This window comes from Pleurodeles waltl, chromosome 2_2, assembly GCF_031143425.1.
Source record: "Pleurodeles waltl isolate 20211129_DDA chromosome 2_2, aPleWal1.hap1.20221129, whole genome shotgun sequence".
Classification (NCBI taxonomy): domain Eukaryota; kingdom Metazoa; phylum Chordata; class Amphibia; order Caudata; family Salamandridae; genus Pleurodeles; species Pleurodeles waltl.
Window position 1 is genome coordinate 296,800,549 of NC_090439.1, and position 14,807 is coordinate 296,815,355.

General features: G+C 44.4%; 1 protein-coding gene across 3 annotated transcripts in view; it reads right to left on the reverse strand.

The window, feature by feature from the left end:
- Positions 1-1,557: 1,557 nt before the first annotated feature.
- Positions 1,558-14,807, reverse strand: part of GFOD1 (Gfo/Idh/MocA-like oxidoreductase domain containing 1) — a 332,915-nt gene continuing 319,665 nt past the window's right edge. For all 3 annotated transcript variants that reach the window (XM_069219744.1, XM_069219746.1, XM_069219745.1), the window contains exon 2: positions 1,558-3,035. In XM_069219744.1, the coding sequence (XP_069075845.1) occupies positions 2,116-3,035 (920 nt within the window). In that variant the 3' untranslated portion in view covers positions 1,558-2,115. The remainder of the gene's footprint in view (positions 3,036-14,807) is intronic.

Here is a 14,807-nt window from a genome sequence, read left to right on the forward strand (position 1 = left end):
TGTCTTGTGCCATAGCAGGGAAGAAAGGCAGGGTCCTGTGCACTACAAAGACATCTCCTTGAAGTTTGCCTACTTTGAAGACAAAAATGGGTATAAGTAGAGGACCTCTGACCCCACAAAGTTAGAATCCTTCCTGACTGATTCTGCCAGGAAGAAGAGCTACAAGCTGTAGGAGGGACTGTCACTCTGCCTGTTACTTTGCTGGCCTACTGCTTGCTACTTGCTGCTTATGTCCTGTGAGTGAAAGGATTGGACTATGCTTTCTACATCCATATTCCAAAGGTTCTCTAATGGCTTGGACTGAGCTTGCCTCCCATTAAGAAGTCTCAGGGACATCAAAGGCTTAACCTGTCCGCGCCTGGGCTCTCTTGCTGAGAGTCCTGACTTTCCAAGTGGTGCCAGATCCAGTTCCTGGATCCTTGGGAGTGAGTTCTGGTGCAACAAGGACAAGGAGGAAACTAGTACATTGACTCCAGAGCAATTTTGAAACCAGTGCCACTGTGTGACTCCATGCCACCGCCTGCACCGGAGCTGTAGTCCCTGCTGAGGGCAGCCACTGTGACCTACAATGCAGGCCCAATGCCGATGCAGCGCCTCCAAAGTCCAGCTACAGCCTGGGTCCAGAGTGGCGTGTCACCTAAGTCTGTGACACCCGACTCTGCTGCAGCACCTGTGGTCCCATGGTGTGATCATGACACCACAAAGTCGACGCCTTGCAACGACCTGCTGGATTAATTGGCCCTTCCGTGTTGCAAGGAACCAACACTTCATCTCCACCCCTGGAACTGTAAGGAGCCAAAGCCTAACCTCCCTTGGCTAACAGTAAGGAATCAACTCCTCACCTTCCCAGTAGCAGTAAGAAACCGGTGCCGCACCAGCTCCAGTGATGCCTCACCTCCCCGACTCCATGCAACGTCTTTGTCTCCTCCTTGTTTTCCAGCGTACCGAACATAGGGTCTGTGCGATTCCGTGATGGGCCACACTCCCTCGTGAGTGGAGTTGGACTGTTGGGAATGATTCTCTGTCAAGACCCCATGATGGTCCCCGTTGGAGCTATTGTGTTTCTAAGCGCTTTACTAAGATTTACACTTTGAAAATTTGTATCTTTACTAGTGCACTTTGGATTTTTGTAGTTTTGTTCTTGGTTTACTCAGATAAATATTAGCGCTTTTTCTAAACTGGTGTGGAGTACTTTTGTGGTGTTTTCACTGTGTTACTGTGTGCATGTGTACAAATACTTTACACACAGTGCCTCTAAGATAAGCCAGACTGCTTGTGCCAAGTTACCAAGTGGGTTAGTAGGGGTTATCTTAGCTGTGTGGATTCTTTACCCTGACTAGAGTGAGGGTCCCTACTTGGACAGAGTGCAAACCACTCCCAACTAGAGACCCCATTTCTAATATTCTTGAAGAAGAAAACTAATACATAAGGCAAACCTCTATTATTCCAAATGAAAAGAACAATCACCTGTAATACAAAAAAGTATGTATCTTAGACAGAATCTCTTTCAAGAAATATGCATTACGTATCAGCATACTTTCACAACTTGAGCAATAATTTAATAACACCACACCTTTTTATTGTTTCTTTAATCCATAACTATCCCATGAAATGGCAATGTGCAGCCTACCAGGATAATAAAGTCTTCAAAACGTATATGGTTACGGTTGGCATTTGTGGCAACAGTGGTTTGGAAAGACATCACAGATAACTGATGAATGAGACAGGTAGTCCAGGGAAAATAAATATTACCAGGGTACATAGACTTCTTGTATAGCCATGGAATAACTTGGCTTATTTATCCTGTAAGGATTCTCATTTGTTTTGGGACCTATTCTTGTAATGCAAGTCAACTTCACAGCTGTCGGATTGGTACAGGAAGTTGAAAAGGCCTCCTTTCCATGCACATTAAATGCAGTTCTACTAAAACAGTCAACAAGATGGAGGAAGATGGATACACTACCTATCTTTCTATTTACCTATTTATTTGAATAACCAGATAATACTGCAAACAGATCAACAGAGATTACTTTGAATGTTGTTGGCTCAAATTACAATGGGTTTTCTTTTACAAACTGTCTTTTTCAAGAGAACAACACTTATACGCTACCATGGTTAGCAATATAGTGACATACGACTCCTGCGCATTGCTTCACTGATTAGGTAAGCTGGACTCAACTCTGGCTCCTCGGTCATTATTACAATGTTCTGCCATTCCCCTGTTTGATTTGACTTTTTTATTGTGTCCACCACACACAAGGCATACAGGCAGTCATCAAATGTGGCAGCCATTGTGAGTGGCCTGCCATCCCAGGTTCGCCTGTCGTCCTGGTCATGAAATGCTTGACGGACAGCTTGCACCATTTTGATTGTTCCACGCAGATAAGGAGATGGGATATCACTGAAAGCCTTCTCGGGCAAGAGGGAGTTGCTGACTGGAGTAGAATCTTTGAGAAGAAGTTCTCTCTCGCTAGAACTGTTCCGTTGTCCATATAGGTCCGTGCCAGTTACGTTCAATCTCCCTAAGGAACCAACCACAATTATGTCTTGCTTAAAATCACCAGGGACATTGAAGTTCAGAGTCACAGTACAACACACTCCACCTTCTAGAACCATTTGAAATGTGCAAAAGTCGTCACTGGTGATTTGGCGTATTCCTTTAATGTAATCTGTCTGCTTCACAAAGGTCTTGAGAAGCCCATGTACCTTCACTGCTTTTTGGCTGGTCAGGAAGGTCAAAAGATCAATGATATAACTGCCCACTGAATGCAAGCCTCCGCCTCCCATCAGATCATCACAGCTCCAGTTATACTTTTTACCCAGGAGGCTTCCACTGTGGACTTGAACCTCACAGACCAGCAGTTCGCCCACATAACCTTCTTGAATTAATTGTTTCATCTTCACAAAGGCAGGCAAGAAGCGAAGGACATTCCCCATGATGCTCATGAGTTTTGGGTAATAATGAGCTGCCGACATCATCCTGAAAGCATCCAGTGGAGTAGCAGTTCTGTCACAGATCACATTTTTCCCAATGCCTGAAACAAAAACAAAAAAGAAATAAATGTAAATATGAGTGTCAACATAGATACATAGTTCATTTCAATATTCACCTACTGACAATTCCTGTGTAGCTATGTATCCTTATTTGTAAAATGAGTAAGATAAAGCTGTTAACAGCATTTCATGTTGATTTTTTTCTTTCTTTATTTTGCAATAAACAAATATATTCAGGTCTTAAGAAGAATGTCTTGTTTTAAAATGTTATCTTTAGATGTTTGTGGAATAATTATGGGATCTAAATCAGAATTACATACTAAAAGTGTTATATTTTTGGGCACTCCCCTGTAAACATTTTGTGATGCAAACAAAGTTAAATGCTGTCATAAAAGGGATTGGTGGGTCTGAAAATGTATCTACGTTGTCCACAGTAGTGAAAGTGCTGCAAAGATTTCTGTCTGTCTGTGCGGTGAGACATCCCCTCTTCTTTCCAATTTCAAGGATAAAAGGGTCACAACAGCCAGAAGGATACTATGCTAAAATGATCTTCTCTTTACCTAGGGAATATCTATTTTATCTATACAAAAAGTCTGGGATCCCTGTCAGCTCACTAGCACAGAAACTCAAAGCCTCTTCTCAACCAAGCCTAGGTTGCCCCAAATCCAAGACAACACATAGAGAGTCTTAAATGTGCCACTGCTGATATAGAACAGAAAGTCTTCAAAAAGTAAATTATCCAGTGCATACTTTGCCCATGCATGACTCAAGAGCCCATTATACATATGTCTGTCCCATACTAATAGTCTAATTATTTTTACATGATTTTTAAAGAAGCATAATTCTCAAACAAATTCTACCACCTGTATTAACAAATAACATCAATCCTTTTTGTGTGAATGCATTTCATCAAAGACACAGAATGGGTAAAACACTTAGGGCCAGATGTAGCAAAATAACATTTTGCGACTTGCAAATAGCGAGTCATTGCGACTCGCTGTTTGCAAGTCGCAAAATGTTATGCAGAACGGTGTCTCAGACACCGTCTGCAAGTCGGTATGGGGTCGCAATGACCCACCTCATGAATATTCATGAGGTGGGTCGCAAATTGCGGCCCCATACCGACTATGGGCACTCGCAAACATGGAGGCCTGCTGTAGTCAGCAGACCTCCGTGTTCGTGACTGCTTTAAATAAAGCAGTTTTTTTTTTTTTAAGTGTAGCCCGTTTTCCTTAAAGGAAAACGAGCTGCACTTAAAAAAAAAAACGAAACCTTTAGTTTCGGTATTTTTTCAGGGCAGGGAGTGGTCCCTTGGACCACTCCCTGCCCTGAAAAAATGTTTCTGGGTCCAGTCACAAACTGGAAGGGGTCCCATGGGGACCCCTTCCAATTTGCGAGTGGGTTACCATCCACTTGAAGTGGATGGTAACTGCAACACCATTTGCGACCGCATATGCGGTCGCAAATGGTGTTGCATACCACTAGGAATCGCAAATAGGAAGGGAACACCCCTTCCTATTTGCGATTCTGAAATGCATTTTGCGAGTCGGTCCGACTCGCAGAATGCATTTCTGCATAGGAAAATGTGATTTGCAACTCGCAAACGGCAGTTTTTGCCGTTTGCGAGTTGCAATTCCTTTCCTACATCTGGCCCCAAGATACATTAACGTGACTGGTATTCCATCGCTGTGGAACGAGGAAATGTGTTTTCCCTTAAAACTCCAGGGCCAACCTCTATCAAACTATTTAACCCCCCCCGGGTGTCTGGTATGAGCAGGTCTCGTCCTCGGCAATGTTACCATGTGCCCAGGACGAGACCAGCTCGTCCTGCACCCGGCCCACAATGGGAGCACTAGCGCTCCCCCATAGGCCTCACACCCCCCCATCACGGGTGGAAGGTGAATCCACCACTAGGCACCAGAGATGTTTATTTTGTTGATTTTGGGGAGTGACCCCTTAGGCAAAGGTCGCTCCCCTGGAGGGAATATATCTGTGTTTCAGCCCCCCTGGGGGCTAGATCGGCCTTTTTTTGACCCATCTGCCCCCCGGTCAGGGGTCGAAACCCAATAGGAAACAGGGACTATATTTATCATAATGTTTTAGGGCAGCGACCACTTGGGCAAGGGTCGCTGCTCTGGGGGCAAGATTTCTTTTGTATGTTTCAGCCACCCTGGGGCTAGATTGGCCATGTTTTCAGCCGATCTCGCCCCCGGGAGGTCAAAACCCACTAGGCCCCAGGGACTGTGTTGTGTGTTTTTTTTTGTGTCTTGGGCAAGGGTCACCCCCCCCCCCCAAATGGGGCACATTAGTGATGGCCATTTCTGCCACCCTTAGGGGCAGATCGGCCTATTTTATTTAGGCCCGTCTGCCCCCAAGAGGGTCAGAAGCCACCAATATGCTAGGGATTTTTTTTTTTGTGTTGGGGGGAGCACCCCCTTTGGAAAGGGTTGCCCCCCAAAAGGGGCACAGAACTGTTGGCCATTTCTGCCCCTCCTGGGGGCAGATCGGCCTATTTTGTTAGGCCCATATGCCACCAAAGGGGGCAGAATCCACTTAGGCATCAGGGATCTTGTGTGTGTGTGTGTGTGTTGGCCCCTTTGGCAAAGGTCATCCCCCCCCCCAAAAAGGGCATATTACTGATGGCCATTTCTGCCCCCCTTGGGGGAAGATCGGCCTTTTTTTTTTAGACCCCTCTTCCCCCAAATGGGGCAGAAGATACCAAGACGCCAGGGATTTTTTTTCCTTTGTTTTCTTTGTGTTGGGGGTCGCCCACTTTGGCAAGGTTCGGCCCCAAAAGAGGTACAGAACTGTTACTCATTTCTGCCCCTTTGGGGGCAGAATCCACTGAGGCACCAGGGATCTTGTGTGTGTTTTGTATGGGGGGGGGAGGCCTCTTTGGCAAGGGTCACCCCCCCCCCCAAAGGGGGCACATGTCTGATGGCCATTTCTGCCCCCCTTGGGGGCAGATTGGCCCTTTTTTTTATTTATTGTTTTAGGCCCATCTGCCCTAAGACACAATGGATTTTTTTTTAAAGTTTTATTTTTTGTGTGGGGAGGCGACCCCTTGGGCAAGGGTCGCCCCCCAAGGGGGCATACAACTCTTGGACGTTTCTGCTCCCCCCCTTATTTTTTTGTAGGCCCATCTGCCCCCAAGGGGGGCAGAATCCACCTAGGCACCAGGGAAAATTTCTAAATGCTTGGTGGCGGGGTGTTTGTCAACTTGCGAAGTATTTGCATTTGTGATTATAACAGTTTATTTCTTCTTTTTGTTCTAGTTCAAAGCTTTTGCTTCCTTTGCTGTGGCTCCTTGCAGTTTTGGGAGTGGTTGACCTGCAGTTTGCATAGTTGCATGTTTTAGGTAAGTAAAAACAATTTAGTACAAAAGAGTATTGTTGCCATGCATGAATGACATGTTTCTAGGTGGTGTACTAAATGCAGGATTGTGTGTGAAATTGTCCTTAGATTTGTGCACAATATTTGTGTTGTCTTATGTCTAATTTGCTTTTCTTTTTTCTTTTTAGTAGGATATCACTGGTGATTGCTATGCCTGTGCAGGGTAGTTGATGGTGAGTCTAGCTTTTTCAGGGAAGTGAGTGGTATAGTTTTTGAGTGCATAACTCTTTGTGATAAAGCCACACTTTCTTTATTACTTATTTTAGCAGTGCTGGTTGTTGTTGGCGTACTTGTCAAGTTAAACTTCTTAGGAAAGGATCATGGCTAGCCGCAGAGTGACTGCTCGTCAGGTTGTTGGCATGCTTTTGAGTTGTCGTAGCACCATGATTATGAGACTGAATGCATCTGAGGCAGAGGAGGAAGTGAGAGATTCTGGCAGTGAATTTTCTTTTCGAGCGGAATCTTCTGATGAGGAAGCCACTCTCAGTGCAGATGAAGGGCTTGTTTTAAAGGAGGACACTGATGTACCAATAGTGCAGCAGCCTGGGGCTGAGAGGTTTCCCATTGGAAGACCTGAACTCTGGGTTGCCTCAAACATAGAGCAGACAGAGTTGCCTGCCTTTACTGGTCTCCCAGGGTGTAGAGTGAATACAGAAAACTTTTTGCCTGTCAATTTCTTTGAGTTGTTTATGGACGATGTATATTTGGAAGAGATTATTGAGCAGACTAATTTGTATGCGGAGCAGTATTTGAGGGACAGTGCTGCCAGGCTGAGGCCTCAGCTACCTAGTGGATTCCCACAAATCTGGAAGAGTTGAAAAAGTTCTTGGGTTTGACCTTTTTGATGGGGTTGATAAGGAAGCCATCACTGGCTTCTTATTGGTCTACTAGTCCCTTGATGGCAACGGTTATATTTCCTGCAAACATGACTCATAATCGGTATTTGCTTCTTCTTCGGATGCTGAATTTTGTTGACAACGATTTAGCCTTGCCACAAGATCACCCTGATTGTGACCATCTTTATAAGATTAGGCCTGTCCTTGATCATGTTGTAGATTGGTTTTCAGAGGTCCATGTTCCAGCGAAAGAAATATCTGTAGATGAGTCTTTGCTCCTGTTCAAGAGGTGTTTGGTTTTTAAGCAGTACATTTGCAAGAGGGCACGGTCTGGAATTAAGATGTATATGCTGTCTGAAAGTAGTACAGGATATGTGTATAATTTCCAGGTCAACACTGGTAGGAATTCCAGTATTGACCCCCCCCCCCCGCACCCCCATATCCCCCCAGTTGTCCGCCCACTTTCGCAGATAGTGAGAAAATTGTGTTGGAACTTGGTAGACAACTGTTTAACAAAGGTCACCATTTGTATGTAGATAACTTATACACTGGAGTGCGGTTGGTCAAGGAATTGTTCAGAGTGGACACTTTTGCTTGTGGCACAATCCGTTCTAACCAGAAAGGCTATCCAAGGGAACTTCTCTGTAAAAAACTTGAGAGGGGACAGTGCAGTGCCTTGCATAATAATGAGCTGCTTGCTCTGAAATTTGCAGACACCATGGATGTGTACACGCTGACTACCATCCATTATGAGAATACTTCCCCTGTGACTGTTCGGGTCAGGTTGCGGAAGTGCACAAACCTGCGTGCACTTTGGACTACAATAAGCACATGGGTGGTGTTGATAGAGTAGATCAGAGGTTGGAACCTTACACTGCTCTTCGTAAGTCTTATGTGTGGTATAAAAAGTTGTCCGTCCATTTGTTTAATTTATCAACTTTTAATGCTTTTATTGTGTTAAAGGATTGTTCCCCTGAGTCAAGGATGAAATTTGTTACATTTCAGGAGTCAGTGATGGAGAGCCTTCTTGTGGTAGAACAGGCAAGAGTTCCTAGAGAAGCAGTGGTGGAGGATGTGGCCAGACTTAAAGATCGCCACTTTCATGATCATATTCCCCCAACCACAAAAAAGACTTGCCCACTAAGAAATGTAGAACCTGTGCCCGAAGAGATATCCGAAGGGAGAGGCGGATGTACTGCCCGGATTGTCCTTCAAAGCATGGGCTGTGTGTGGCTGGCTGCTTCAGGAGTTACCACACCCAGAAGAATTACTGGGAACTACAGTGAGTGTATACTGCCTGTTTTATATTTTCATATGTTCAGTTTCATGGTTGGCATTACTGTTGTATATTTAGTTAGACCTTTTGTGTATTTAGTTAGACCTTTTGTGTTAGTAGTTTTGTACTTATTTATAATTAGTGGTTTATTTGTTGTTTAAAAAATAGTGATGATGGTATGCATGGAGTGGCGCTTGGCTGGCGCAGTGCATGGAGTGGCGCTTGGCTGGCGCAGTGCATGGAGTGGCACTTGTCTGGCGGTGTGCGTGGAGTGGCGCTTGTCTGGCGGTGTGCGTAGAGTGGCACTTGGCTGGCAGTGTGCGTAGAGTGGCTCTTGTCTGGCGGTGTGCGTAGAGTGGCACTTGGCTGGCAGTGTGCGTAGAGTGGCTCTTGGCTGGCAGTGTGCGTGGAGTGGCGCTTGGCTGGCAGTGTGCGTGGAGTGGCGCTTGGCTGGCAGTGTGCGTGGAGTGGCGCTTGGCTGGCGCTGTGAGTGGATTGGCGCTTGGCTGGCAGTGTAAATAGTTACTTGCTGTTGGCCACTGCAACACAAGGCTAGCCAAACGCCAGTCCACAGACTCATCAGCTGGTGTGATTGCTGTATCAGGCATGTGGGCGTATGAAAGAGATGGGCCCTTGAATGGCGCTGTCTGTTGATGTGAGTGTTGTAATGTGCTGGGCCTGCTGCTGGCAGCGTGAATGGTCTTGTGCATGTCACGCATGAAAGGTGTGTGAATGGACTGTAAAGCGACTGGTGCCTTAATACGGCTTTACAGCTCATTAGCTGTGAGCCATTAGTTCAGTTTTTGGCCTTTCAGTTATTAACAGTGCATTTCATTTTTGCGAAATCTCTTGTTAATAGAATTTGATAAACTGAACTATCACTCACCCTTGTGCCAAATCCAACCAATATGTGTGGTAAAAATGAGTGTAATCAGGCCTAAAACACACCCGTGACATGCTTGGGGTCTTGATTGGGGCCCTGTTGATGAAGCATGCCACCAACTTGGTTGGTGGGTGAGAGGGGTCTTTTTAACATCACTTAAGTGTGTTTCTTTTCACAGTTTTAGTGTTTGGAACATTACAGAAGGATGTGCATACATCAAAGTGATCTATTACAAAATTACCCCTTTTTCCCGAAGGCTGGGGGGGCTCCTGTGTTTTTGGTCCCAGGTGTGGCGTCATCTAGGGAAACCTACAAAACCCAGACATTTTTGAAAACTATACACCAAGTGGAGTCCAGGGAGGTGTGGCTTGGGTGGATCACCAAACATTTTCTTACCCATACTCCCTGCAAATAACCACTGCTTCTCAACACATTATCTTGTGCCTATTCTGGAAATACAAAGGTTTCCTTGATACCTATTTTTGACTATATTTTACCAAATAAATTGTTGTATACCCAGTATACAATGAAAACCCATTGCAAAGTGCACCTCATTTATTGGCTCTGGGTACCTAGGGTTCTTGTTGCCCCTACAAGCCCTATATAGCCCACAACCAGAAGAGTCCAGCAGACGTAATGGTATATTGCTTTTGAAAATCAGACATCGCAGGAAAAAGTTACAGAGTAAAACGTGGGGATAAATGCTGTTTTTTCACCTCCATTTCAATATTTTTTTATTTCACCTGTTATTTTCTGTAGGAAAACCTTGAAGGATCTACACAAATGACCCCTTGCTGAATTCAGAATTTTGTCTACTTTTCAGAAATGTTTAGCTGTCCGGGATTGGTTTCACACCCATTTCTGTCACTAACTGGAAGGAGGCTAAAGGCACAAAAAGTAGTAAAAATTAGGTATGTGACAGTAAAATGCCAAAATTGTGTTGAAAAATGTGGTTTTCTGATTCACATCTGCCTGTTCCTGAAAGCAGAGAAGATGGTGATTTTGGCACCAAAAATCCTTTGTTGATACCATTTTCAGGGAAAAAAACACAAGCTTTCTTCTGCAGCCCTTTTTCCCAATTTGTTTTTTTTTAAACAAAATGTTCGCAGCACTTTGGCTAATTTCTTGGTCTCCTACAGGGGAACCCACAAACTCTGGGTACCTCTAGAATCCCAACGATGTTGGAAAATAAGGACGCTCATTTGGCATGGGTAGCTTATGTGAACAAAGTTATGAGGGTATTACCTCATAGTTTATGGCTATAAATACACAATTCATGATTTCAGTTAATACTCAAAATATCCACACATTTTGAGAACGTTAATCATAAGTTTTCCTGATTAAACACAATAACTTTACGACATCATTTGCTGGATGGCAAAAGCCCATCAATCAAAACTACTAATTTGGGGGGGGGTGTAAATGATGGAACAGTAACATTTAATCCCAGAGACAGAGAAAGAGAAACACTAGAGGCAAATCTAGTCTAATTCTGGAACTCTCTAACACCAAAGGGGAAAACACTATTAACCAGGCTTTTTCATGCCAGGATCCCAGAATCTGCACTCACATTGTCAAATAACTCAAAGTTAATTTACATTTGTTATCTTTCAGAAAGGTCCCAAAAACTCACCTATTCAAACTGAACCCATAGATCAAAAAATAGTTATTTCTACAGTGATGTTATATTTAAAGTTGTAAGTGTACTTTGAAACTAACTACAGAAGTACAATGCAAGCGGTATGAGGTACTGAGAAATCATTGAGGTTACATAAAGAAAAGGTACTTGAAAGAACAAATTCAAGGAAATGGTACAAAATAGGGTGTTGTTAATAGCAAGAACAAATGGGGAATAATGACAATATGCATGAAGCTGGAAGGAAGGTAAAAAACAAGTTTCTTTATAAGTACTGGAAAAACACCATCCCTCTAATTTTGTATGGAGCAAGAAAGAGTAAACACAGATAATTACTGATTTTTACACTTTTTTAAAACACTGGGAAACACTGAAAAAACCTCACCAGATTTCACAATAAATAGAAACTGAAAAAAGGAAATCCCACTTATACTGCGTAATCCTCTTGCACTCACTTAAGACATAGTTACAATGATCTTGCCCACCATCCAGCAATTTGCCAACCCATAAAACAGCTATCATGAACTGAAAAGACATGGAATAACTGAAGAGATCTACCATAAACTGCTGGCCGACTGGAAGATTCTAATCTAGTCCCAACACTGCAGGTCCCAACTAGCTACATTCTATGACCACAGTAACAAAGCAGAGGCATTTTAAAGCAAGAGCAAAGTGGACTCTGGCCCAGGGCCCCAGCCTTTCATGGACCTCCCGATAGAGCCAGTTCTGTCTCTTGCCTTGATGACCTTAAATAATTCTTAAATTATTTTAAGTATCGCTTTCCTCTAATTTTTTAATGTGGCTGATGTATGGGAGTCTATCACATTTTGCAGATTATCCCAGGACCTCAAATATGAGAAATGTGACAGGGACTCAACTATTATTTGTAATAACATAATTGAGGTCCTGTAGCATTATAGTATCGAAAATACACATCACTATCCCAGAATATTAGATGTAAATACATGTGTTTTGAATTTGGACGAGTGAGCGTCTGCACTGTCAGTGACCTGGCCAAAGCAGACATTTAAGAGCTGAAATTAGATCATAAATTCAAAGCTGTTCCAAACAGGGGCCCACAAAACATGTTTGTCCCAGAGCCCTCAAAATCCTTAAGATGTCCCTTTAGCAAAGCCCATCTCAGCAGATCTCCCCTCTACATCTCTCTAACCATGCCTTCTCAGGACCATAAACTTTAAACTAAATATCAGGTTGCACATCCCAGTGTAGTAACCATCTAAATGGACTTGGGTCAAATACCATACGTGGCCTACAGAGCTGCTCATATAAATTACCATAAACTATGAATCTGTCTCACATCTCTTCATTCATGACACTGCGGAGCACTGGGTCCCCTAACATAAGCACATCTCGGCGGTCATGATGTATGACATGGAAACATTTCCCGTGTAGGATCAAACCATAAAGACAATGGGGGTCATTACAACCCTGGCGGACGGTGTTAAAGCGGCGGTAAGACCGCCAACAGGTTGGCGGTCTTTTTTTTGGAATTATGACCATGGCGGTTACCGTCATGGTCATCCGCCGCTTCTCCGTTCCGCCCGCCAGGGCGGAGACGACTGCTGGGCTGGAGACCTGGGTCTCCAGCCCAGCGGCCGTGACAATACCGCCGCCGGTATTGTGACCCGGCTTACCGCCGTGGATTTCCAGCGGTAGGAACCGCCATGAAATCCATGGCAGTAAGCACTATCAGTGCCAGGGAAGTCCTTCCCTGGCACTTATAGGGGTCTCCCCCACCCCGACTCCCTCTCCTACACCCCCCACCACCCCTGCCACCCCCCAAGGGTGGCAGGACCCCCCTCCCCACCCCAACCCCCGACATTACCTTTCTCATACACACCGACATGCACGCAGGCACCACCAACACACATACACGCACACACACCGACACACATGCCAACATCCACACACACAGTCAGACATGCACACCCACATTCAAACATACATACACACATCCTTACAGACATACCCACAGACATACACGCACTCATTCTCAAAACACGCAACACCCCCGCAAGCATACATGCACTCACACACCCCCTCTACATACACCCACACACACCCCCATGCACGCACACAACACACAACACCCTCCCACCACCCCTCCCCTAACGGACGATCGACTTACCTGTTCCGTCGATCCTCCGGGAGGGGACGGGAGCCATGGGGGCAGCTCCGCCAACACCACACCGCCAACAGAACACTGCCGCGCAGAATCACAGGACGTGATTCGCTGGGCGGTGTTCTGTTGGCGTGGCGGTGGAGGTGGAGCAACCTCCACTTCCCCGCTGCCCGTCCCTATGGCTGTTGGCGGCTCTCCGTCGGAAAAACGACGTAGAGCTGCCAACAGTCCTAATACGCCGAGCGGAAAACCGCCACCACTGGCGGTCTTCAGCACGGTGCTCCCTCGGCGGTCTTGTAAAAAGACCGCCGAGGTTGTAATGACCCCCAATATCCTTCCAAGTACATGAACTACATGGCATAGTTTGCTGCCCTTGTATGCAAGCACTTCTCTGTCTCACAAAGGGGTAGTCGTGCTAAAGGTAACTCCACACTGCTAGTTCAGTAAACAATTCCATTAATCCTGTGATCTAGCAGCAAATAGGGACATATACCTTCTGCTGGTGTACAGCACCAGTAGACCTTCCCTGTGGTGGTTCTACACTTCCATAAATGCCTAGCACCCTCCATGTTGACTTGACTGAAATCTGTTAGGGCAACGATGACTGAAATGCTTAAGTTGGGCACTGATTAAGTATGCCTATTTGCTGGATCTGCCATTACAGACAAAACTATTGCGTGGCAATGACTAAAAGGAAAGAATTACAGGTACAGGCAGAGGTTGATGGAGCAGGAATAGCCAGCATAACTATGCAGAAGGCAATAATTACAGGCCTACAGCAAGGGGGGTTGATGCATGGTATTTTGGGAAAACTATCATAGGTATATATGTGATGATGGAAAGAATAAATGAAATAAAATTGTGGAAGTAACTAATAATTATACCATATTGGGTAAACAAACGGCACGTATTGTGCAACTGCTGAGGCAATGGTTACAGACAAAGCCCTTCCTGGGCATTTAATATTGGCATACATCTACTGAAGCAATGATTGAAAGCATACCTCTCAGTGGTAATAGTTACAGACATAAAACTACAAAACCTAATAATTATAAAGTGCATATATGACAGTACAATTCGTACAGGCTTTAATACATGTACACATATGCCAGAGCAATGGCTGCAGGCATGGATCTGATACGTGCATCTGATGGGGATCAAGATTTGTGACATTCTTTTGTTGACGGCAATCATCACAGGAATACACCTTGAGATGGATAAGGGAAGCCTGGTATAGTTCCGTTGATATAGTGGAGGTAGCAATGACATGAATCCCCTTGTCGGGGACAGTAGTGTCTGGTATACTTGTGGGCAATGCAAAATGCCAAGAAATATCTGTTGAGCAATATTTAATATCCTTTTTTAAGTTACTTTTTGAGAGCATCTTGTATCTCATTGCACCAATGCATGCTACTTTCTTTGATCGATAATCTGAAACAAAAATACCTTAATTGCCTTAACATTTCTCTTTATGAACAGCCTTTTAGATAGAATGTAAAAAAATAACCTTTTAAAACTAGGATCTAAAATTTAATTTATTTTGACCAGTGAAAATATACATAAGTACTTTTAAATGGTCTTGTTCCGTTTTAAAATCCAGAATTCTTTGGGGAGGACTCCCAGCCTGATTAATAATTATTATTAAA